At 40.7% G+C, this 24863-nt stretch overlaps 1 protein-coding gene across 1 annotated transcript in view; it reads left to right on the top strand.

The window, feature by feature from the left end:
* Window positions 1-24863, top strand: part of Col22a1 (collagen type XXII alpha 1 chain) — a 286090-nt gene that overhangs the window by 199006 nt on the left and 62221 nt on the right. Inside the window, exons 41-45 of the mRNA XM_027415259.2 lie at window positions 963-1016; window positions 2131-2175; window positions 5138-5185; window positions 10730-10843; window positions 12102-12155. Of these exons, the coding sequence (XP_027271060.2) occupies window positions 963-1016; window positions 2131-2175; window positions 5138-5185; window positions 10730-10843; window positions 12102-12155 (315 nt within the window). The remainder of the gene's footprint in view (window positions 1-962; window positions 1017-2130; window positions 2176-5137; window positions 5186-10729; window positions 10844-12101; window positions 12156-24863) is intronic.

Here is a 24863-nt window from a genome sequence, read left to right on the forward strand (position 1 = left end):
CCCCACTCAGGCCAAACATCATGGCTACTGTGGTTTGGAGCTGAGACAGGCTTGGCTACGATATTCAACCAATGCCCTGAGAAGAGCTGATTTCCACTTGTAAATTTAAGGAAATGAGATCTGTTGCCTATGCTATTCTCTGATGTTGCCCAGAAAATGTCAGCATAATGATCTATGAGAATGATCTCATAGAAAGTTAGCAGTGTCATGCATGAACCAAAAATTTTGTTGGGCCTTGTGCAAGGAAACTTCTGTAACCAATTAGGAGTTGAAGGGGCTGGCCGTCATCAAGGTGCACAGGGGGTGTGTTTGGGATGGATGCTCAGGCCTGGTTCTCTACAGGGACTGTGTCTTCCACTCTAGCAAGGGGTCAATGCTTGGGACTCACGTCAGACTCCCAGGGAGGGTTTCCCTGAGGGCTGTATCTGTGCACAGAGCACAGATGTCCACAGAGCAAATCCTGCTCAGTAGGGTGTGAGTGGGGTGCCTTTGAATACATGCATTATTGTTGAATTTCCATCCATGCTGCTATGGTAACAGACCCTGACAGAAATACCTTGAGGAAGAAAGGGCTGACTTTAGCTCTGTTCTGGTGCAGTATGTTGTGGCAGGGAGTTCAAAACAGAAGTGGAAAATATCTGCTCACATCTTATGCATGGTCAGGAGACAGACATGAACACAAGCTAGTGCTATGGTCACCTTCATTTTCTATATCCCCAGACCCCCTGACCACATTTAAGATGGGTCTTTCCTCATCACTTGGTATTATGTGACAATCCTCACAGGCATTTCCAAAGGCCCATCTCTTAGGTGACTTTAGATTCTGTTAAGTTGGCAGTTCACACCAACTATGGCTCCCCAGAGCACATCATTTGTGTAATCGTAGCCAATTGTTGCCACACAAAAGTAAGTCCTATCTTCTCACAGTTGGAGCCTGTCTCTTTTTTCTTCTTTTTCACTAGGGATCTCGAGGTTTACCTGGATTGCCCGGCCCCCAGGGACCAGCTGGCCAGGATGTAAGTAAAAAGAAAAGCCAGGGGCTTAGAGAGTCACCCCTGTGATCTCATCTACCATCTCATGGCCTCCCTTGTTCACATGGCCAGCACCAAATCGTTGGTCAGTCAAGGATTACTGTGAAGCCCCAGGGTGTTTGTTTATGTATTTTGATTTTCTGTCAATTATGGCTTTTTGCATTATTCATATTTTCTTTCTTAAGCATTTTTATCATGTTTTCAGAATATACCCAGTATACTCCTGGGTCTCAGTAACTGTCTCTTATTTTTTGCTCATCTGTCTTGATGAATAAGGTCTAATTCTTCCATGAACTTCTTCCTGGGTCTTCTCTGGCCTCCTGTCCTCAAGGGAATTAACCCAGGCTCAGCTGAAGCCCTTGGGACAAGACCCTTTTGTGATGATGACAGTAGTCATATTTTTGTCTTCATCTCTCCACCTTTTATAAGATAGTTCTGAGCTCACTAAGTCTTTAGCATCTGCAGGTCTCTGATACTCAGTAGCATGCCAGGTACCAGAGGCATTCAGTCCACACACTAGCAAAATGAATAAATGTCAGCTATGAGTTTTTATAGGGCAAAGATGCATGGCTCCCGTAAGCAGCCGTATTCATTGATTATCTGCCTGCCTGGTGCTTCATTAGTTCCCATTAGTCAGGGACAATACAACCCTTCCTTGGTTACTGCTTCAGAAAAGAAAGCGCCTCTAGTTCTTGTTTCCCAACATTCATATTTAACTGCTCCCCTGTCATTCTTACATACTTTTAGCCAGTCATCAATGAAAACATTTTCTTCCCAAAGCTACTCCTATCCCTTATATTTGGAATGAAAGATTAAGACAAGTTCATATGTGAATGTGTGTTTGCATGTACACAATGTGCACAAGGTGGTTTTAGTCTTGGGTTCTGGAAGGGACTTAAAGGAAAGTTTACTTTGGCTGTATATTTACTGTTTTCACTTGGAAGGTCAACCAGGGCCAGTCTTCAGAGTTGTGTCAATTCCTCCCCAGCCAATTCCTCCCCAGTCTGTTGGCTGAGACAGAGCTTGGTGGAGGGGTATGTAGAATAGATAGGGATGGCCTTATCACTATAATGATGGCTTTCTTTCTTTTCTCTCTTAGGGTGCACCAGGAAGTCCAGGAGAAAGAGGGCCTCCTGGAAAACCAGTATGTCAACTGCCAGGATTGAATGAATGCTGACTGTGTCAGTCAGGGTGCCAGCAAGAAATAAAGTGCAATTGAGACAATTCAAGAGGCTTTAACAAGGAGACAAATGGGGCAGAGGGAAGCCATTCGGAGTGCAGTCATTGATAAACTATGGTGGGGAGCTATGTCACCACTGTGCTTGTTTGCAGAGTGAGGTGCTGGCTAGAATGGTGGGATGAGAGTGGTAGATTCATAGCCTCTGCCAGAGAGCCTGGCCTGAGGCAGATGGGCATCTTCTTACTTTCCAAGCCCCTGACAATGCCTCCCTTTGGTCCACTCATCCCTGAGATATAATGAAACAAAACAGAAGACTGTGTGGAACTAGGGCAGAAACTTGCCCATTTCCTGTCCTTTGCCTGGATTGCCTTTGGCAGTTTAGACAGTATGTAGCAGTTATTTTGTTTCACATGAGAATGGGAGACTTTCTAAGAGATTGAGATGTCAACAACTCCTTACATTGAGAACCAGCAAATTGGAGGTCCAACAGGTGTCTCTGAGGCATAGTACCCTCATCTTCTAATACAGTTGGCAATGGCAGAGAAGTCCCAAAGGCTTAGCCAGGTGACCAGGTCATTAGTCGACCCTCTAAGGAAGGACTCATGAGGCAGAGCATGTCTCAGGGGTGAGAGAAACACTCCTGAAGGAGGCAGGCCATTAGAACATGCTAACCTGGGTCCAAGAGAGAATGGCCATCAGACAGGTATCTCAGGTCTCAAGACTCATCCCACAGTCTGTTTTTGGAATCAGGTTGCTTACCTGGATAGCAACTTCATCTCATAATTGATTAATATGAAGGGTTACTTGGCCTCTTTGCAAGCATGAATTAGTTTCAGACAAGTATCCAAGGTACAGAGAACATGGTGAACCCATACAATCCTCCCTATGTGGTTAGAGCTGGTGGCCACAGCAGAGAGTAAGAGTGAGGTCTTTCTGTCTCTGGGGCTGTGACATTCTTCAATAAAGACTTCCAAAGGGATGAATATGAGTCACATTGGCAACTGGAAATACTTTTTTTTCACAGACTCAGCTGTATAGCAGCCAAAGAAGTTGTTTGCTTACTGTGTCATCATCAAATGGCAAGGCCACAGTGAAACAGGTAGAAGAGAGAGACTCAGGCCAGAGGTGTTGAAAGTTTAAATCACATCTACCACATGCTACACTTTGACACTGTCCTACAAAGATAAACTGGCATAGTACAGCAGTGACAGCGATGTAGGAAGTTGTGTCTCACAGATGGTCATTGCAGAACAGATAGCTACATCTTTATCATATCTGACTGGCCACATCTCTCATGGAGCTATATAGTGAATGGCCTATAGATTAGTCTCACCTTTAGGGAAGGCCTGACCACTGCACCTCCATGTCAATCACTATCAGTATGACTTCTCCAAAATTCTAATCAATTTTTTTCCAGCAGCAGAGGTTGTCCAGAGTAAGGAGATGCTAGCATATCCCACCACGTGTTACCAAAGGTCATTGGGCTTAATTGCTGGCATGTGACCAACTCCTGAAAGGCCAACACCTTGCTGTGCATCTTGTGCCCCTGTCATAAGGTTACCACTTCTATAGAAATACAAAGTGACTTTCTTCAGACCTCTCATGAAGGTTACAGAAAAGTGATGTAAGCAAGACCCTGGTGGTGACTATATTCCCTTCTAAAGGGCTCATGTCTGATATTAAAGGTACACAAATGACAGTGTAAGACATCACAGATAGTACTGTGCCAACTGCCTCAGCATGTCTCACTGAAAGATATGAGACCCCCTCCCAACTCATGACAATCTCAAGGAAACACATAAGACTCCAAACTTAAACTTTCCCCTTTTAAATTAAAGGTTAATAAATTGCTATTAGAAGGTTATTTCCCCAGAGTGCCTCACTCTGACAATTGGGAGTGAGAGAGTGTCTCACTTTGAAGTGTCTTTAGCAACTGCATGCCCAACTCTACCCCGCCCCCCAAAAATCTGGGTAATTCTAGCTCCAATGTCTCTCAGAGAATTGATTGAATTGTTGAACTTCTCAGCACAGGAAATAATAGAAATGCTCTGCAGACAATACAGTGGTTAATTCTGTGAAACAGTCAGATGGCTTGTCAGTTGCAGAATGAGAAAAAGCTTCTGAGCTAGGGAAAATGAATATTTCTAGAAAATTTGTCTAGGCCTTCCCCTCTTCAGAAGTCATTGCTATAGGTGATTGTGGCCCAAGCTTCCCAAGATATGGGATGGAGTCCATGCCTGTCTCTGGGGAATCATCCCAGTGTCCCTTTTCCCATTGTACAATCTGCCTCTTGCAGCAGAGAGTTCCAATCCCTAGTGAATAGTTATAGGTCCTTCTTCCCTATAAAAGTTGTCTTCCTTGCACCCAATGCATTCTGTTCTATGTTACAGGTCAGCCATAGTTGTTATATGACATGTTCCAATTCAATGGGTTTGTGAGTCCAGGGGCTGCAGCATCTTGCACACGCACCTTTGGATGTGTCGCTGATCCCATTTCTAGAACCAAAGATTTTCATCCAAGCATAAAGGATGGTGTTTAAAATGTTATTTCATCCAATTAGAGCAGACAGCACTGGCTTACATTCATACTAGGCCATTAATGATTAGCAACATGACAAGTAAATTGTAGGCAGTCTATCTCTTTGTTTCCCATCATGCCTTGTTGAAGGAAGAGAGGGAAAACATGAGGAGACTGTGGATAGGAAGACCTGAAGTCCTTCATATATGTCCAGGGCTAGTCAGCCTGAGTGGCTGATGCTTTGGCAAAGTCGTTTGATGGTTCCCATGCTTGGGACTCTGATAGACCTGCTTGCATTCCATGAGTACTCAAATCTGTTGTGAGTTATAGCTTATACTCTTGAAGGCCATTCGCTCTAAGAAGATGCATGGAAGATACTGTCTGCACTTACTTATTTTTACTTTGACAGGGCCCTTCTTCACTTCTGTCTCCAGAGGACATAAATCTCCTAGTAAAGGTAAAAATACATGTATGTTGAATATTGTACTGGGGGAGTACAGGCCTCAAAATCTCTCCTTCCCCCTCTGAACAAATATCCTATAGCATTAAAAACAGCAGCAGCAGCATCTGTTAAGAAACCTCTGTGTGAATAATGTCTGAAATCTTCCTGATCCAATATGGCAGCAACTAATCACATACATCAAAGATTTGCTCATTTTTGTTTGATGTATATGGGTATTTTGTTAGCATTTATGAATGTGCACTGTGTACATGCAATGCCCACAGAGGCCAGAAGAGAGTGTTAGATCCCCTGGAGCTGTAGTTATAGATGATTTGAGCTACTATGGAGATGCTGGGAATCAGACTGGGTTCTCTAGAAGACTAATCAGTACTCTCAACTGCCAAGCCACCACTCTAGCACCCACATGCATCTACCTAAATTAAAATTAAATCCAATTAAAATTCAGTTCTTGGCCATACTAGGCACATTACAAGTACCTAGTTCCCCCATGCAGTTGGAAGTTTCCTTACGGGACAATACAGACACAGAGTAAAAAGCTCTCCACAGGGTAATGTTGAAATGCTTGATGGACAATGTTTATTCAATTTTAGACTCCATGAAGTAGGTAGGGTTCATGAAACCAGACACACAAATAGGGTCATTGGATAGATTAAGAATCCAGTATTCATAGTCAAAGATTGGACTTGGCCTATATAAGAATGTCTTCTTTTTGGGAAATGGCAGGAGGCAGAGCTAAGCAGTTTATTTCTGAATCCCGCTTGTTCAAGGATAGAAACACAGACCCAATAGAAGTAAGGATAGATGCTAGGCCCTGTAGCCATCACAGTCCTGATTTTTTTTGTTTGTTTGTTTTCACTGAGTGATATAAAGACTTTTCATAAGTGGACCAGAATAAAGTGGGATCTGGATAGAGTCATATCTGGAGGTTGAATTTTGGAGATGCCCAGGTACTTTAAGAGCCTTGAGTCTTGGTCAAGAGCTGGACAGGAGTACAATAGCTTTGAAACATAGTGGTCATGGTTGTGGGAGTGGAGGACTTTTGGCTGGCTCTACTCCATGTCTTTGTCCCAATATTGTATTTCAAGGAATTGCAGGCCTCTACTTCTTGTATTCTAAAAGCCAATGGATGACAGCACAAGGCCTCTGGGTAACACATCAATCCAATGGAAAAACAAAACAAAACAGAACAACAACAACAACAACAACAACAACAAAAACCAAAATAACCTTATAAGCTTGAGGCTTTTAAACTTATTATACATTGAGAAGCATTGATGGAAAAGTCAAATTTTATTAAAATATGAGTAGACTCATTATTGTAGATTTTTATTGACAGGATTGTTTTTTTTTAACCACAGAGATTACAAGGAATAGTTATTGATTTTATCTCTTCTTTATTAAAGACTTTTATTAACTTAGATAATTTCCTTGTAGTTTTCATTCTCTGTGAGGACCTGAGTTTGTATCAGCCCCTACTTCTCAGGATATAAACCTTAGGGTATCCTCATCTGTATGCCAATCACAACAGGAGAAGATGCAGTTGCAAGGGCAAAACCCCACACCTCAATGCCACAGCACTGAGATAGACATTCATTCAGTGTCAATTCTCCACCTGCTGTAAATGATACAGTTGTGTTCATCTGGGCATCTGAAAACACAGAGAATCATGAATACTTGTGGTCAGGGCAGTTGCACTATGCTTGGAAACCTTTAGATTGCAGCCTGCCCTATTTAGATGGAGCTGTAGAGCTGGCTATCTTTAGCTTTCTGATTCTGGAGACTATTGCCACTGTGATAGTATAGGTTAGAGTCTGATAATTTAGTCCAAGGAGCTGGAGACTAAGAAGGTATCTTTTATTACAAAATTACTGATGCACCTAAGCATTTTAGAACAACCCGTATCTCATCATAGCAGTTTGTGCACTGCCTAGGTCGAAGGTTCATCTAAGACCTGCCCTATGAGATTGACTTCTGTAGTGATATCTGTGCTCTGGGAGGTCAACCGCAGGGTGTTCTCATGAAGTGACTCCATTTATAAATCTTACTTATCTACCCTTTTCCCCTAAATTCTTGGGCAGTTTTCTATTACTGACTTCCTTTTTAGAGGTTGAAGCATGGATGAGTCTATAAATGGAGCATGACATCAGATTTAGGCTGTAAAATAATAAACCATGTGAATATATAGTGACTACACTTTACTGTGCTTTCATTCTATGCCTGATGAGATGCTGGACATTTTCCATTCTTTTAAAAAATATATTTGTTTGTTTTTCTTTTTATGTATTCTTTTCTCAAACAAGACATCCCGAAAACAGCATCCTCTCCCTTCACTCTTCCCAGTACCTCCCCTCTCCCAGATCCACTGATCCTCCATTTCCCTTCAGAAAAGAACAGGCCTCCCAGGGATATGTTGTTATTACCTAACATGATGCAAAAAGGCACAAACACTCATATCAAGTCTGTACAAGGCAAGTCAGTAGAAGGAGCAGGGTCCTAAGAGCAGGCAAGAGAGTCAGACACTCCCCACTCCACTTAAGAGTCCAACAAAAACCCCAAGCTAAACAATCAGTATGTATGTAGAGGACCTAGAACAGACCCATGCAAGCTCCAGGATTGTCGCCTCAGTGCCTCAGTCTTGAGCCCTTATGAGCTTTGCTTAGTTGATTCTATGGGCTGTATTCTCCTGATGATCTGGACCCATATCTTCCATGAGGTTCCCTAATGTTTGGGTATGTGTCTCTGCATCTGCTCCTATCAGCTGTTAGAGGAAGGCCCTCTGATGACTGGGCTAGGCACTAATCTATGAGTACAGAAATCTATTGTTAGGAATCATTTCATTGATTCTTTTTTGCCAGTTTTTGGGTCTATTCTAGGTTTCTGGGTTATCTAGCTTCCAGTTCCTAGCCATCCATGTAGGGTTGAACATGGGCTCCCTCTCGTGGCCTGGGTCTCAAGTTAGATCCGTCACTGCTTGGCCACATCCACAAGTTCTGGGCCACCATTACCCCAGCATGCATTATTTCTTATTGTTGGACTTGGAGGCCCTTATTCCATAAACAAGAAGATTAAGTCTCATAAATTTAGGCCAAGTGAACAGAAGTCTTGTGATGTCATATGCCAGAGGTAGGAGGCTATATGCCAGTGCGGCCTGGTCGAGCCCATCTGATTAGATAAAGGACACAGTTCAGTCTCTAGAAACTCAGAGAATATAAGACTCACCTTCAGAAGAGTTGCAGGAGCTAGAGAAGTTGGGGTTCCAGGCTGTCAACAGCCAAGAAGAACATCAGTAGGTTGTGCTCCTCTCACTTCATGCTGAGTGATACTCTAGACTCGGTCAGTAGGTTGAGTCTAGCCTTCATGCTGAAACAGCTGAGACTACAGATAGATCTTGATATTCAGGGAACCGGCTTGCGTAGACCACAACTAGGAAAGACATGAGATTAAACATTTTCTGGAAGCAAAGTAGTAAGGATTTTATATTTCCAAGTCCTGAAAAAGTCTAGTGGCTTGAGTTCTTGCTACATTTTTACTTACATATTTCTCCTTTCCTCCATCTCCCTCTTTCCCTCCCTCCACCCATCCACTTATTCATTGAAATACTATCCACTAGCCATCTATCTACCCATCTATCTATATTTTCCAGTTATCCACCACCCTTATATCCATCAGCCACTAGACACCTATAGTCATCCATCTGTACATCCATCCATTGTTGCAATGGTCCATTCATGCATCTCATCTAAAAGTACTATAATACAAAAGTTTAGTTCTTCTCTGCTCTCCGAATTTTAGAGGAAAGAAGAAACCAGGAAACATGTAGTTTGCTACATTTTACCTCACTCACTCTTGCAATATGCAATATGCCTTCCAAATATTCAGTCAGTTTCTCAAATAGCATGCTGAAAGACGATGGGACAGGGCATACAAAAGTTAAGTGTTGATTAGTTGGTTCATCGTTATACAGTTGGTTTTGGATCTTTTGTTTCATTTATTAAACTTGGCACCATGAAAGACCATTTGTTTTATGAACTGGCCTTGTGATCAAGACTGTTCCACCCCCTACTTCATGGGGAGAGAATGAAGTCACAGATGAAACACTAAATAGTCATACAAGCCCATAGGCACATGATGAGCTTTCCCTGTCAAGACTGACATCGGGGAAGCTAGAGTAGAATATAAGTGAAGTATATTTGAAGATTACATAGGAGAGAAGCAAGAGAAATGAGAACTTGCTTTGTGTTTTTTGGCTTTTCAAGACAGGGTTTCTCTGTGTATCTTTGGAGCCTGTCCTGGAACTCACTTTGTAGACCAGACTAGCCTGGAACTCACAGAGATCCACCTTCCTCTGCCTCCTGAGTGCTGGGATTAAAGTCATGCGCCACCACTCCCCAGTAAGAACTTGCTTTTATAACAGAAAAACTACATTCTGAAATTAGAAATCAACCCAGGTGAACATGGATTAGCTTTTGACTGTAGGTCACTGGGTATGAACTCATACAGCGGCCACATGTTTTTATTTGATCTTCCATAAAGAACATTCAGTTGATCTCAGCTAGTGCATTTACTTTGCATTTATCAACACAAATCAACCTTTAGATTCATACAGTCAGTGGTCACAAACCTCATAACAGCATCCAGCAGACCAGAGGCTTTGCAAGTTTCTTTTATAAGAATACTTTCTCTGAATGAATAATGGGCCAGTAACAATGGCTAAATGTCCTGGGCATTGTCTACCTGGTTTCACAATCATTGTAAGTGTTTTCTTTGTGTTATCCTATTTATTTTACCATAAGAGAGGAGGGGTGGATGGGAGGATGAATAGAAGAGCTTAGGGGAAGGTGATCCAAGAGAGGGGTGCTGGAGGTAGCTTCAGTGTAGTCAAGTGACTCCATAATTAGCATGCTGTGATCTTTTCAGATGTAGAGGTGACAGTTCTGAAGCTTTAAATTTATTCTAGTAACAGCATTTAGCTGTCTTGATGAAGAACAAAACTGACTTCCTAGAAACATTTATTAAATGTCTGTCCTGGGAAAAGAATAGTGTTAAGCAGGGTCAGAACATGACTTTGTGTCACAGCCAGGACATACTGTGCTAGGTGCCTGCAGCCCCCGTTGTTCTTTTGTAGGAAGCCACTTTATTTTAGCACACCAGAGACGTTCCCTCCTGCCTTTGTTTGACTCTGTCCTCAGCGCAGAGCATTCTATTTCTAAAAACACTAAGTGTTTGCATTAATGTGTACTCTTAATGTTTTTGCTCATGCCCACAGGTGTTTTCATATGCATTTTGACATCATTTTCTCAGGCCATACTTCCAGCCAGGTGACTGGCTAGAATGAGGGATAAATGGGGTAACATTCCAAATATATTTATGCTGAAATAAATTTAAACACAAAAGTTCCTGGGTCATGCCAATCCATCAATTTGTTTTCTCATCTTTGTTGACATTTATAACCAAATATCACCCAGAGGGATAGAACCTGGGGCTGCTTTGCCTTGTAAGTAGCCAAATGATTTACTTAGTCTCATTTTCTTCTCTAAGGATATGTGCAACAACTGCCCTCCTGGTCCCCCAGGCCTCCCAGGTCTTCCAGGTTTCAAAGGGGACAAAGGTCTCCCAGGAAAGCCAGGGAGAGAAGGGACAGAAGGCAAAAAGGTAAGGGTAAAGGGAGCAGAGGCTCCATTGCTGCAATGAAGATATCTACTGTCTATATTCCAGCAGGTCATTGCCATTTTATGAAAACACTGCTTGTGGCATTGCAATGTATGGTGATATCTAGAATTCATGCTCCTCTCATGGACCTTTCTCACTGTCTCTTTTCATTCCATCTATCTGACATTGAGCTATCTAGTGTGTACTAGTTGCCACAATAGGCCTTTCACAGCCATGTTTGCCTGTCACACAAACAAAGCCCAAGAACTGAAGAAATGTGTTTTCTTTAGAGTCAACAGTCTGGGAACTCAGAGTAAACTCTGCCTTCTAGATCCTCTTTCTCTAGCATTTTTATAACGAACCAGATCAGAGGCAATGAATCAATTCAAATTTAGTTATGCCCTTCTGCGTTTAGTATCTGAGATTTCCCTCTTCCTGTTATCATCTTCTTAGTAGGAAGACAAAGACACACACCAAGGCCACTGAGTTTTGCATATATCCCAAAATATCTGATGACACCTAGTATTAAGGTTAACCCAGAATAAGCCAACCATTAATAGTGGGTACCTAGGATTCCTTCCTTTAGGATAAATTCCAAGTGTATTATTCTAATACAGACTGTAATCTGCTGTTCTCACCCATTTATCCATATATTCACTTCATCATTTAAGCGTGCACTAAGAAAGACCCAGTGCTACATACCAGTAACAAAAATGTATATTCTGTATGTTGGTCAATATTTAGACACTGGAGAGACCCAAAACAAAAAGCTTGAGTCCCGGTTCTCATGGAGTTCATGCTCTGGCTTGTGTAGAATGGTGCATAGTTAGTTTTCCCAGAGTGGAAGGATGAAACTGAGAGCAAAAATCTCATCCCAGCAGTGAAAAACTGATCCACAAATGCAGAAAAAAAAAAAAAAAAAACGTTTTGATATTGAATAAGAATCAAGTCAGAATGTGTTGCACATTGCTGACAATATGTTAAGAGATGGCTAAGGCAAAGAGAATTCCCTCCCCATATAGCCAAGAGAGCCAGCTGCCCATTGTAGGCATTTTCTCAAGATAAGCCAAAACAAGCCCTTGAATAAGAGGACTCAACAACGTCATTTTTTTTATACATTCTTGCCCTAGATTCACCTGGTAATGGTGATACTGGGTCAGCTGATTGTCTTTATTTGAAGTTGAGAGATTGATGAGTTCAACTTGAGCTCCTTTGGGGAATTATTATTTTAATTGTCTTTGTCCTTTTGTTTCTGTTACAGGGAGATACTGGGCCCCAAGGCCTCCCAGGGCCTCCAGGCATAGCTGGACCACAGGTCAGTGAATCCCAATAAACATTCTGTATTCTCCTACTTCACTGCTTCATCTAAGTTTGAGGCAAGCCATTGCCTAATAACATTAACATGCAGGAAGTAAGATGTTGTTTATGTGACTTTATAGTGACCTAGGAAGCTCAGTGCAGCCCACTGAGCCTCAGTTTCTCCCTTACAAATACCCAGTATGCTTACTGTAACCATGAAGTGCATTGGAATGTGTGGTACTTAGTAATAATAATGAATTTGGAATCAGACACCTCAACTTCACTGTATAGAAGAAGACAGCATTCAGAGAAGTACTAGGATGCAAAAAGTAACTGATGACCAATTATAAAGCAGTGAGGAAAGTGCTTCACAACTGTGATTAAGCTCTGCTACCCTCATGAGATCATTAGGCACACATTTTAAGTCAGTTGTATGAAGCCACATAGATTGGGGGGTGGGCACCACAGAGAAGAGAGGCGGGAGATCTCAACCAAAGAGCTGACAGGGAAATGTTTTCTGGCTGTCAAACCTGGTGTTCCTGGCCTGGAGTGTCAGCCGTCAGTGTCAGCACTAGGCTATAAGAAGAAAAAGCATAGATCTGGGATAAAAACAACAGAGGAGGGCTTACTTCCCACCATCATCCCTCTTGATGCTTGCTGGTGATACTCTGGTCTCCAGGAAAAGTTCTTTATATCTTTTCCTGTGTCCTGTCTGGATAGGATAGAATAGTGTGGATAGCAGGGATTTGGGGTCAGAAGACAGACCTGGGCTTGGACTCTCTGCCTGGGATCTTGAGAGAGTTTCTTACCATTTCTGCCTTGCTGTTTTAATAAACCAGGGAGTGTCATCATGACAACTAAAGGTGAAATGCTGTTGTCAGCTCTCAGTTTATTGTTCTTTAAGTCCCAGGAGACACATCCTGTGCAGTGACCAAAATGATGGTAGATATAAAATCTAAGAGGTAGCCAGAAGTCTCAGTAACCAAAGTAGAAATAAATTCCTTAATGTGAAACCTTTGAGAAACTTGAAATGAATATAGTAGCTTCAATAAAAACAAACAACAAAACCCAAAATTTACACAAAAGCAAGACCCACTCCCACTGAACTTACTATACTCACCCCCTTTCTGCTCTTCTCAGGTGGTCAGAACCCATTTGGTTGCATTTGGAAATTCTGTTCACTTTTGTTTCTCTTCATTGATTTTTTTATATTTTTAATTTTTTTATTTATTTTTTACATTCCAATCCCAGGTACCCCCTTCCTCTCCTCCCACTTCCTCCACTCCCCACCCCCACCTCCCATCTGCTCCTCAGAGAGGGTAAGGCCTCCCCTAGGAAGTCTACTAAGTCTGTCCCATCATTTCATTGAAGCAGGACCAAGGCACCTCTCCACCACCCACATGCCTGTGTCTAGGCTGAGCAAGGTATCTCTGCATATAGAATGGGCTCCACTAAGTCAGTTTGTACATTAGTGATAGATCTTGGACCCACTGCCAGTTGCCTCATATATTGTCCCAGTCACATCATTGTCACCTATATTAAGGGAGTCTAGTTCAGTCTTATAAAGATTCCCCATTTGTCAGACCTGAGTCAGTGGTCTCTCACTAGCTCGGGTCAGCTGACTCTGTGGGGTTTCCCATCATGGTCTTGACTCCTTTGTTCATATTACCACTATTCCCTCACTTTGATTGTGCTCCAGGAGCTTGGCCCATTGGTTAGTTGTGGATTTGTGCATCTGTTTCTGGAAGGGGCTTCTAGCTTATCTGGGGTTATAGATTATAGGCTGTGTATTTTTTGCTTTATGTCTGGTATCCACTTATGAGTGAGTACATACTATATTTTTCTTAGTGGGCCTGGGTTACCTCACTCAGGATATTTTTTTTATAATTCTGTCCATTTGCCTGTGAATTTTAGGTTGTCATTGTTTGTTACCACTGAATTGTACTCCTTTGTGTAAATATACCACATCTTCTTTATCCATTCTTCTGTTGAGGGGCATCTAGGTTGTTTCCAAATTCTGGCTATTACAAATAATGTTGGTATGAATATAGTTGAGCAAATGTGATTATGGTGTGACTGTGCCTCCTTTGAGTATATGCCCAACAGTGGTATTGCAGAGTAATGAGGTTGGTTGATCCCTAATTTTCTGGGAAATTGCCATACTGATTTCCACAGTGACTGTACAAGTTTGTACTCCCACCAGCAATGGAGGAGTGTTCCCCTTTCTCCACATCCTCTCCAGTATAGGATGTCATTGGTGTTTTTTATCTTAGTCATTCTGATGGTGTAAAATGGAATCTCAAAGTGGTTTCGATTTGAATTTCCCTTATGATTAAGGTTGTTGAACATTACTTAGTGTCTTTTTGCCATTTGAGATTTTTCTGTTAAGAATTCTCTGTTAGGTCTGTACCACATTTTAAATTGGATTATTTGGTAGTTTGATATCTAGTTTCTTGAATTCTTTGTGTATTTTGGAGATTGGCCCTCTGTCAGATATGGGGTTGGTGAAGATCTTTTCCCATTCTGTATGAGGCTGTTTTGTCTTGTTGACCATGTCCTTTGCTTTACAGAAGCTTCTCAGCTTCAGGAAGTTCCATTTATTAATTGTTGCTCTCAGTGTTTGTACTACTGGTGTTTTATTAGGATGTCATCTACTGTACCTATACGTTCAAATATATTTCCCCCTTTCTCTTCTATGAGATTCAGTGTGAATTGATTTATATTGAGGTCTTTAATCCATTTGGACTTGAGTTTTATGCATGGCAGAAGATATGGATCTATGTGTGTTCTTCTACATGTTGACAGTGAGTTATTCCAGCACCATTAGTTGAATATGGTTTCTTTTTTCCATTGTATAATTTTAGCTTCTTTGTCAAAAATTAGATGTTCATAGGTGTGTGGGTTGATAGTGGGGTCTTCGATTAGATTCCATTGGTCCACCTGTCAGTTTTTATGCCAATACCAATCTGTTTTCATTACTATAATACTATAGTACTATACTAGAGCTTGAAGTCAGAGGTGGTGATGCCCCCAGATGATCCATTATTTGTACAGGGTTGTTTTGTCTATCCTGTTTTTTTTTTTTTCGATATGAAGTTGAGTATTGTTCTTCTGAGGTCTGTGAAGAATCGCACTGGGATTTTGATGGGGATTGCATTGAATCTGTAGACTACTTTTGGTGGAATTGCCATTTTTCCTATGTTGATCCTACCTATCCAAGAGCATGGGAGATCTTTCCTGATCTGATATTCTGGTATCTTCTTTAATTTATTTCTTTAAAGACTTGAAGTTCTTGTCATACAGGTCTTTCACTTGTTTGCTTAGAGTTACCCCAAGATATTTCATGTTATTTGTGGCTATTGTAAAGAGTGATGTTTCTCTGATTTCCTTCTCAGCCTGTTTGTCCTCTGTATATAGGAGGGCCAATGTTTTTTTTTTTTGTTTTGTTTTTGTTTTTTTTTGTTTTTTTTTTTTTTAGTTAATCTTGTATCCTGCCATTTTGCTGAAGGTGTTTATCAGTTGTAGGAGTTCTCTGGTAGAATTTCTTTGGGGTCACTTATGTAAACTACCATAACATCAACAAATGGCAATAGCTTGACTTCTTTTCCAATTTTGTATCCCCTTGTTCTCTTTTTGTTGTCTTATTGCTATAGATACAACTTCCAGTACTATGTTGAATAGATATGGAGAGAGTAGACAGCCATGTCTTGTTCCTGATTTCAGTGGGATTGCTTTACTCAAATTGCTTTCTCTCCATTTAGTTTGATGTTGACTGTTGGGTTACTGTATATTGCCTTTATTATGTTTAGGTATGTTCCTTGTATCCCTATTCTCTCCAAGACCTTTATTATTAAGGGATATTGAATTTTGTGGAAGGCTTTTTCTAAATCTAGGGAGATGATCATGTGGTTTATTTTCTTTCAGTTTCTTTATATGGTGGATTACATTCATCGATTTTCAAATGTTGAGCCATGCCTGTATCTCTAGGATGAATCCTACTTGATTATGGTGGATGATTTTTCTGATGTTCTTGAATTTGGTTTGCCAGTATTTTATTGAGTATTTTTGCACCTATGTTCATTATGAAAATTGGTCTGTAATTCTCTTTATTAATTTTGTGTTTGTGTTGTTTGGGTATCAGAGTAACTGTAGCCTCATAGAAAGTGTTTATCAATGTTCCTTCTGTTTCCATTGTGTGGAATAATTTGAGGAGTATTGGTATTAGCTCTTCTTTGAATTTCTGGTGGAATTCTGCACTGAATCCATCTGGGCCTTGGCGTTTTTTTAGTTGGGAGACTATTGATAACTGTTTCTATTTCCTTAGGGGTTATAGGTGTATTTAAGTTGTTTATCTGTTCTTGATTTAATTTTGGTATGTGGTACTTATTTAGAAAATTGTCTATCTCCAATATTTTCCACTTTTGTGGAGTACAGGTTTTTGAAGTATGGTTTGATGATTCTCTCGATTTCCTCAATGTCTATTTTTATGGATCCCTTTTTGTTTCTGATTTTGTTAATTTGGATATTCTCTCTCTGTCTTTTGGTTAGTTTGGATAAAGATTTGTCTATTTTGTTGAACTTCTCAAAGAACCAACTCTTTGTCTCATTGATTCTTTGCATTGTTTTCTTTGTTTCTATTTTTATGTATTTTAGCCATCAGTTTGACTCTTCCTTGCCATCTCTACTCCTTCTGGGTGAGTTTGCTTCTTTTCGTTCTAGGCTTTCAGTTTTTCTGTTAATTCACTAATGTAAGGTTTTTTTTCCAGATTCTTTATGTAGGCATTTAGTTCTATAAACTTTCCTCTCAGCTTTGCTTTCATTGTGTCCCATAAGTTTGGGTATGTTGTGTGGTCATTTCATTAAATTTTAGAAACTCTTTTATTTCTTCCTGACCCAGTGGTGGTTCAGTTGGTCATTGTTCAATTTCAATTTGTTTGTGTGCTTTCTAAAATGAATGTTGCTGTTGAATTCTAACTTTAAACTGTGGTGATATGATATGGTACAGGGGTTTAATTCCAATTTTTTGTATATGTTGAGGTTTGCTTTCTTACTGAGTATGTGGTCTATTTTTGAAAAGGTTCTTTGATGTGCTGAAAAGAAAGTATATTCTTCTGTGTTTGGGTGAAATATTCTATAGATATCTGTTAAGTCCATTTGAGTCATAACATCTGTTAGTTCCCTTATTTCCTTGTTAAGCTTCTGTGTGGCAGATCTGTCCAGTGGTGAGATTTGGGTGTTGAAGTCTCCCACTATTAGTGTGTGGAACTGGATTTGTGATTTAAGCTTTATTAATTTTCGTTTACAAATGCAGGAAAGATATCCCCTGTGTTTGGGGATAGATTTTCAGAATAGAGATTTCCTCTTGATGGATTTTTCCTGTGATGAATATGAAATGCTCTTATTTACCTTTTTTGATTGATTTCAGTTTGAAGTCTATTTTGTTAGATATTAGGATAGCTACATGAGCTTGTTTCATAGTCTGTTTGATTGGAAATTTTTTCCCCACCCTATACTCTGAGGTCATGTCTGTCTGTGAGGTTGAGGTGTGTTTCTTGTATGCAGTAGAAGGATGGATTCTGTTTTCATATCCAATATGCTAGCCTGTGTCTTTTTATAGGTGAATTGAGACCATTTATATTAATGGATATTGATGACCTGTAACTGTTAGTTACTGTTATTTTTGTTTTTGTTGGTGGTGATGGTATTATGTGTTCAATCCCCTTCTTTGAGATTTGCTGCTATAGGCTCATCTATTTCCTGTGTTCTTATGGACATAGGTGATTTTCTTGTGTGGGAGTTTTCCTTCTAATACTTTCTGTATGGCTGGGTTTGTGGATAGGTATTGTTTAAATTTGGTTTTATCATGGAATATCTTGTTTTCTTCATGTATGGTTATTGAAGGCTTTTCTAGGTAAATTAGTCTGGGTTGGCATTCATGGGCCCTTGGTGTCTCTATAACATCTGACCAGGACCTTCTAGCTTTCATTGTTTCCATTGAGAAGTCAAGTGTAATTCTGATAGGTCTGCCTTTATATGCTAACTGGCCTTTCTCCTTTGCAGCTCTTAATATTTTTTCTTTATTCTGTATGCTTATTGTTTTGATTATTATGTGGTGAGGGGCCTTTTTTTATCCAGTCTATTTGGTGTTCTGTAAGCCTGTTGTATTTTCATAGGGGTGTCCTTTTTTAGCTTGGGAAAGTTTTCATCGATGATTTTGTGGAATATATTTTCTGCGCCTTTGAGTTGGATTTCTCCTTCTTTTATCCCTATTATTCTTAGGTTCAGTCTTTTCATGGTGTCTCAGATTTCTGCATGTTTTGTGTTGAGGATTTGTTGGATTTAAAATTTTCTTTGAACAATGAATCTATTTCCTCTATCCTATCTTCAACATCTGAAATTCTCTCTTTCATCTCTTGCATTTGTGGTTTCTGATCATTTACCCAGCTTTTCTATTTCCAGAATTCCCTCAGTTTGTGTTTTCTTTATTACCTCTGTTTTATATTTCATGTATTGAATCATTTCCTTCATTTGTTTGATAGCTTTTACTTGGTTTACTTTAAGGGGTTTGTCAATATCTTCCAATTTTTTTGTTTGTCTTTTCCTCCATTTCTTTATGGGGATTTTTCATTTCCTCTTTAAGGGCCTCAATCAGCCTTATAAAATTATTTTAGATCATTTTCTTCTATTTCATCTGTGTTGGGATGTTCAGGTCTTGCTATTGTAACACCACTAGTTTCTAGTGGTGTCATATTGTTCTTTGTATTGTTGAGTGTGTTCTTACCTTGTTATCTATGTGTCTCTTCCTCTAACTAAATAGGTGGAGCTTGTGCTTCATGGGGATCTCTCTTTAGCCAATTGGTATAGTTGGGGGCTGTGGCTCTGTTGACCACTCCTTCAGGCACAAGTAGAGCAGAGCTTCTGGTGACTGCTCCCCCTGGTGGAAGTGGGCCCAGTGCTCAGGTGCTCACGCCTTGAGGTACAGGTGGGACTATAGCTCAGGTGAACACTCATCCCATTGGAGGTGTAGGTATGGTTGAGGATCCAGTGGTTGATGTAGTACCGGGTATCTCCAGCTGAGAACTGGCAGTGGAAGTTGGCTGGGACACAGGTGTTCTTTCCCAGAGGAACTTTTTGTCATAGTTTCTGGAAGTTAATGCTGGGAACAACTGCTGTAGTTTCACAGGTGATCATTCCTGGCTCCTGGGCCTGAGGCTGAGTCTCCCTCTGACACTTCTCCCATGTCTGGGACTTGTGGCTCCCTTGATGCTGCTCTGGGCCGGAAGCTCTGTCTTTCCTCTGATACTGCTCCATTTTAGATTTTTAAAATGTTGCTTGGGATAGCCTCCAAATCCTCCAAAAAACTCTGTCTTGAAAAAACAAAAAATGTTGCTTGGGATTGCACTTTAATCTTGGTTACTGAAAAAAAATTATCAAAGTGCTTTAGATGCTGGTTAGATGCCTCAGTGGGTAAAAGTGCTTGCTGTCAAGCCTGCTGACCTGATTTCAATCTCCAGAACCCATATGGTAGAAGGAGCAAACCAATCCCTAAAAGTTGTCCTCTGGACAGCACACATTCATTGTGTGTAGTGTGTAAACCCCTTCAAAATAAATAATTTCAAAAAACATTTAAAGGTGAGTGTTTTCCTTGCCTTATCCAGACCCAGCCCTTCAACATAGTGTTGGATTATTTTAGATTTATTTTCTGTATATAAGTGTTTTGCCTGCATGTAAGTATGTACACTGCCTGTGTGAAGTGCCTGTGGAGGCTAGAAGAGGGTTTTGGATCCTGTGGACCTAGAGTTACAGATAGTTGTAAGCTGCTGCAAGCTGAACCCAGGTTCATCTGCACTCCCAATAGATTCATACTTACTACTTATACAGTGCAATAAGTCAAACAAGTAAAAACAAGTGGCTTGACCAAAATCAGATCTTAGATAGATCATTATGAGAAATATCTAGGTCACTCAGGCCTTGCTTGGAAGGCTGAGATGGCTAACATTTGTGATTCATATACTTTGTCAAGATTTAGATGGTTTTGATGTAGTTAAGAGTTTGGCTTCAAAAACTGCCATTATTAGTTCCCATTGTACACAGACCAGGATATTTTGTGAAGGGTACTTTTACATTGAGCAATACCAAGAACGTGTAACACCACTGAATGTCCCACTAGCCACTATATGTGAATCTCCCTCTCTGATCCTGCAGGGAAGCTCAGCCATCCCCTGGAGAATTTTGTGAAGCTACTTCAGCTTTGCTGTCATTATGCTGGCTGCTGGACTGAGCTTTTGACAAGTAGGAGCCTTTATCCAGAGAGACAAAAGCAAATCAACTAAACTAGTGTACTTCCTGCATGGAAAACTGGCTATTTTCTCTGTCATCTCAACCTGGCAGCAAGCACTGATCTTATGACTTACTGCAAAAGAGGGTATTTTTTAAATATTTAATATTTCAAAAGAGCTCTTTCCAGAAAAAAAATGAACAAAAATGTGCTGCATCTGAAAGCCAAAGTTCTTGCTCCTCCACTTGGTTATGGGTGGTGATCTTGGAAAATCTTTGGGGCTCAAGGAGAACCTCCTCCACAGTAGCAATGTCCTAAAGGCCAGGCTATTGCCTAAATAATATGGCCTCCTGGAGTACCAAAAAGGCACTGCAAGGCAGACTTATCTCATCTTGCAGAGGAAACTAGAGTTCAACAAGACAAGATACCAGGAACCAAGCCCAGATATAGTATCGCTGAAGTTGACCTACAAGTCCATAGGTCATCATACTTCTAACTAATAACAACACCAGCATCCAGCACCTGTAAAAGCTCCCAGTGTGGAACAGTGCTCCATCCTTCTAGGCTGAGAGTAAGTCCTTTGAGGTATGCTGTCCTTGTCACATGGAGTGTTGATAAATGAGTCATAGAGCTGATGATGCCCCTTCTGAAAACCCATTGGTTGATGTCTTGGTTCTTGGTTTTAAACTCAGGTTACATTTTTTCCTCTCCACTTATTCCATGCCACTTACCAGAAAATGGACTTGTTTCTTCTCTCATTCTCGTACATCAAACAACATTTTTGAAAAATTTATGGACACAAAGATGAATTTGTCACCATAAAATTCCCTATGACAGAGAAGCAATGACCACTGTAAGCATCCTTTGGTTACTGAAGACATTAAGTGTTCACTGATCTCCCTGCATTGCGAAGAAGGCCTGGCTCTTGGTTTGCTGCTATGACTCAGTATCTGGCCTCCTGTGATTCATACTGCCTGCCTCTGTATAAAGACTGTCTGCAGAAGCTGGGGCTGGGGATGAGGATGGGATGCTCAGCACCATGGATAGCTTCAGAGTTCTGTCCTGAGTTTAGAAACTCTGGGCCCGGGCCCAGAGATTGCGTGCTGTTGTGATCACTATCCTTGTAGAGGAAGAACAGAGAGTAAGATGGCAGTCATGGTGACAGCCCTGGGAATATGTGTTTTTCCATTCAGCTATAAGAGCTCCTATACATTGGTAATGGTAACTTTTTAACAGCTGCCTCTGCAAAAGCATTTTATTTACTGTGCAACGCACATTCTCAACCAGGCCAAGGATCTAATGGGGCCCTAAAATGGATCTGGAGATATGCCAGAAAGAAGACACCCTCTTTGGGAAGTTCTGAATGATTCTGAGGAGGTAGAGGCAATACTTACTGCTGATCCTATTGACAGATAGTACCCAAGAACCCCATCCACCAGAGGTCATCTGAGTCATTTGCTCAATGATCTCTTGATGAGCAGGCACACCTTCCATCCATGGGTGCTCAGTCCTGGGGGCTGTCACTAAATGTTCCATTTAACACTTTCCTTCCAAGTCAGGTATAGATCAGGAAGAGATCAGGTATAGAACATGCTTTTGACACAGAGAAGAAACCCAACAATCTGATGGGAGCACACAGAGAGGGCAGTGTGGCTGGAAACCCTTATAATGGCAGACATAGACTTGACTTTGGTAGCTGGTTCATCTCCAAACTCCCCTGCCTTCTGTTAACTGAATGAATTGACTTACTAATTACAGTAATTGAACATTTTGTTAAATTCTCTGACTCTTCTGTCAGTTATTTAAAGATACTGCCTGGATAGATGGTTTGCTCATGAGTTTTAGTAGCACAAACCCTCATCATAACTCTAGTTGTAAAATTCAGGAGGAATCAAACAAAAGAACATTGATAAAGTCTAAAATATAGGAAGCATTTAATACACACGGCTGATGGTGGTCCTCATGGCTCCTAGGTCATAGAACTTAATTACAAACACAATAGGAGTCTGAAGAAAAGCAGATGACTTTAAAGAAACCAGTGTCATGGGGTAAAGGGCAACCTATGATGCCACCTGACTGTGGTGGATTTTAGATGCTTCTAGGGATTAGGCATAATTTGCCATGCATTTGGCAGGATGGGGTGGGGTAGAGAGCATTCTAAACAGGAAACTGCTGAGCCTCATGTAAGAGGAACAAGCCTCTACAGCTTGCAGACACCATAAGGAGATCAACCCAGCAGATTTGACTTACAAAGGATAGCACAAAGGCAGACTCTAAATAATGGAAGTACAAGCAAAACGGTACCACAGTTTCAAAATTCATGCTTATATAATTTGTAATTATATTAAAAAGCAAATCAAAATCTCTTTCTAACCTAATAAACCTCTTCTCAAAAGTAGAAAAAGAATCAGTCTTATCAATACCCTATCCAGAAGGCAGTGCTCACTAGGAGGCTGGAGAGTTTGAGAAACTTTAGTCTTAGGAAGCCAATCTGTAGGTTAACCTCAACATGCATACATATCTCAGGGAGTACTAACTGCTACTAAGATAGAGAGCATGGCAACTCTGCTTGTCAACCACATTCATTCCAGATGTGCTAGGTACCTGGTGGTCAATAGTAAGCTAGCTGGCTTACTTGCTACAGAATCAAGGAACATGCAAGTATCTCCAGTCTTTTCCACAAGGGGCAGTTTTGTGCCTGTGATCCAGACTTCTGCCAGTGTTAGTTTCTGCCTTTCAGCAGAAACTGGGAAAGGGGGGAAGGAATTCCCCCCATGTTTGTTAAATTCCAAAGAGATGATTACTAGGTTATGAGAAAGTTATAATTGAGTTCCTGGCAATAATAGGCAGAAGACTTGTACATTGGTTGCTTTTCTATTGTCCTGACAAGAACACAACAGTGGAGAGCAGGGCATCAGGCCCTTAGCGTACGCCTTGCCCTAGGTCCCTCCTGTACCCCCTTCTTACACTTCATGGCTTCCTGGTGCCCCATGCTCCTTGTACAGATATCCCTGAAAATGTGAGCCAAAATTCATCTCTTTGCCTCAGATATTTGGTCACAATTATGCAAAAGTAACAAATAAACAAGTATTTTAAGAAAACTGTATGTGGGGTGACATAGCCCTTTATTTATTTATTTTACTATGGAATCAGGTTTTTTTTCTGTAATATCATTGGCTATTTGAAACAGATACCAGGCAAAATGTACTCAACCTAACTTATTTTTTAAAATATTTAAAAATAGAGATTATAATTACATTTCTCCCTTCCTCCATTTCCTCCCATTTAAATTCCCCATTTGTCCCTCCTTGCTCTCATTCAAATTCATCTCCTCTTTTGCATTAATTTTTATTAATGCATATATGTATATACATATGTATTCCTAAGATGACCTGCTCAGTCTGAATAATGTTACTCATATGTATGTTTTCAAGGATGACCATTTGGTGCAGACAAGAAATTGTGTTGCTCTTCTCTGGAGAAGACTATTTCTCCTGCTCTCATCACTCCTTAGCTGCCTCTAGTTCTTTGTTTAGAGTTGAGTTGAGAAACAAGAATGAAGCCTCTGGAAAGGTCGCTCAATAAACTTCTAGAGATAACTGGGCTAGTAAAATGATCCTGTACCTTTTTAAGGATAAAGGCCCTGGGAAGTGGGATTTATCTAAATCCCACTGTCTTTTGATTGTTGTCCTTCTAGTGTACAACCATATGCCCCATCTGCGGTTAACATGGTTGGTCTGCCTCCTCCACCATCAATCAAATCTCAGAACATCATAAACTACCCAAACCAGACATCACAGCCTCAGACATGAGTAAGGAAAGTAACTTGGATGGGGAGAGAGTGCTGTTGAATATTTGATAATCAGTCAGATTGGCTGAGCTTAGATCACAGGTTATTTATTGACTTGATTCTTTTCTTTTTTTTAATTCTTAATGAGACAGGGTCTCATGTTGCCCAGACTAGTCTGAAACTTACTATGTAAATGATATTTATCTTGAACTCTTTAATCTCCTGCCCTCCTTGCTCATGTGTGGGGATTATAGCAGGTGCCACCGTTCTTACCATTCTGCAAAGACCAAGAGCAAAAATAGTTTCAATAGCTAAACAAGGTGCCTTAGACATATACTTAGCCATGGCTGCATGGAACAGGATCTTTTGCAAAAAGCTCTGATACTGTTCCCAGCAAGGCAGGAGAAAGAAAGTGAGTCATGTTTGGAGGTAGCTGTATTTGCACAGATCTGCTGTAGTGGGCATATAGACAGGGACAACTGTGGGCATTCTGAGATGCTGACATTTTCATTGTTGCTAGCTTCATGTTGAAACCACTCTACAGCTAGGCAAAAGACTGGGATTTGAAAGGGATCCCTTTACCTTTAAGGCCCATTGTCCTGAATGTCAGTGAAGCACTGTGCAGCCTACTGCACTTCTTTGATTATGAAGTTGCT

The sequence above is a fragment of the Cricetulus griseus genome, chromosome 4, assembly GCF_003668045.3.
Source record: "Cricetulus griseus strain 17A/GY chromosome 4, alternate assembly CriGri-PICRH-1.0, whole genome shotgun sequence".
In the NCBI taxonomy this organism is placed as follows: domain Eukaryota; kingdom Metazoa; phylum Chordata; class Mammalia; order Rodentia; family Cricetidae; genus Cricetulus; species Cricetulus griseus.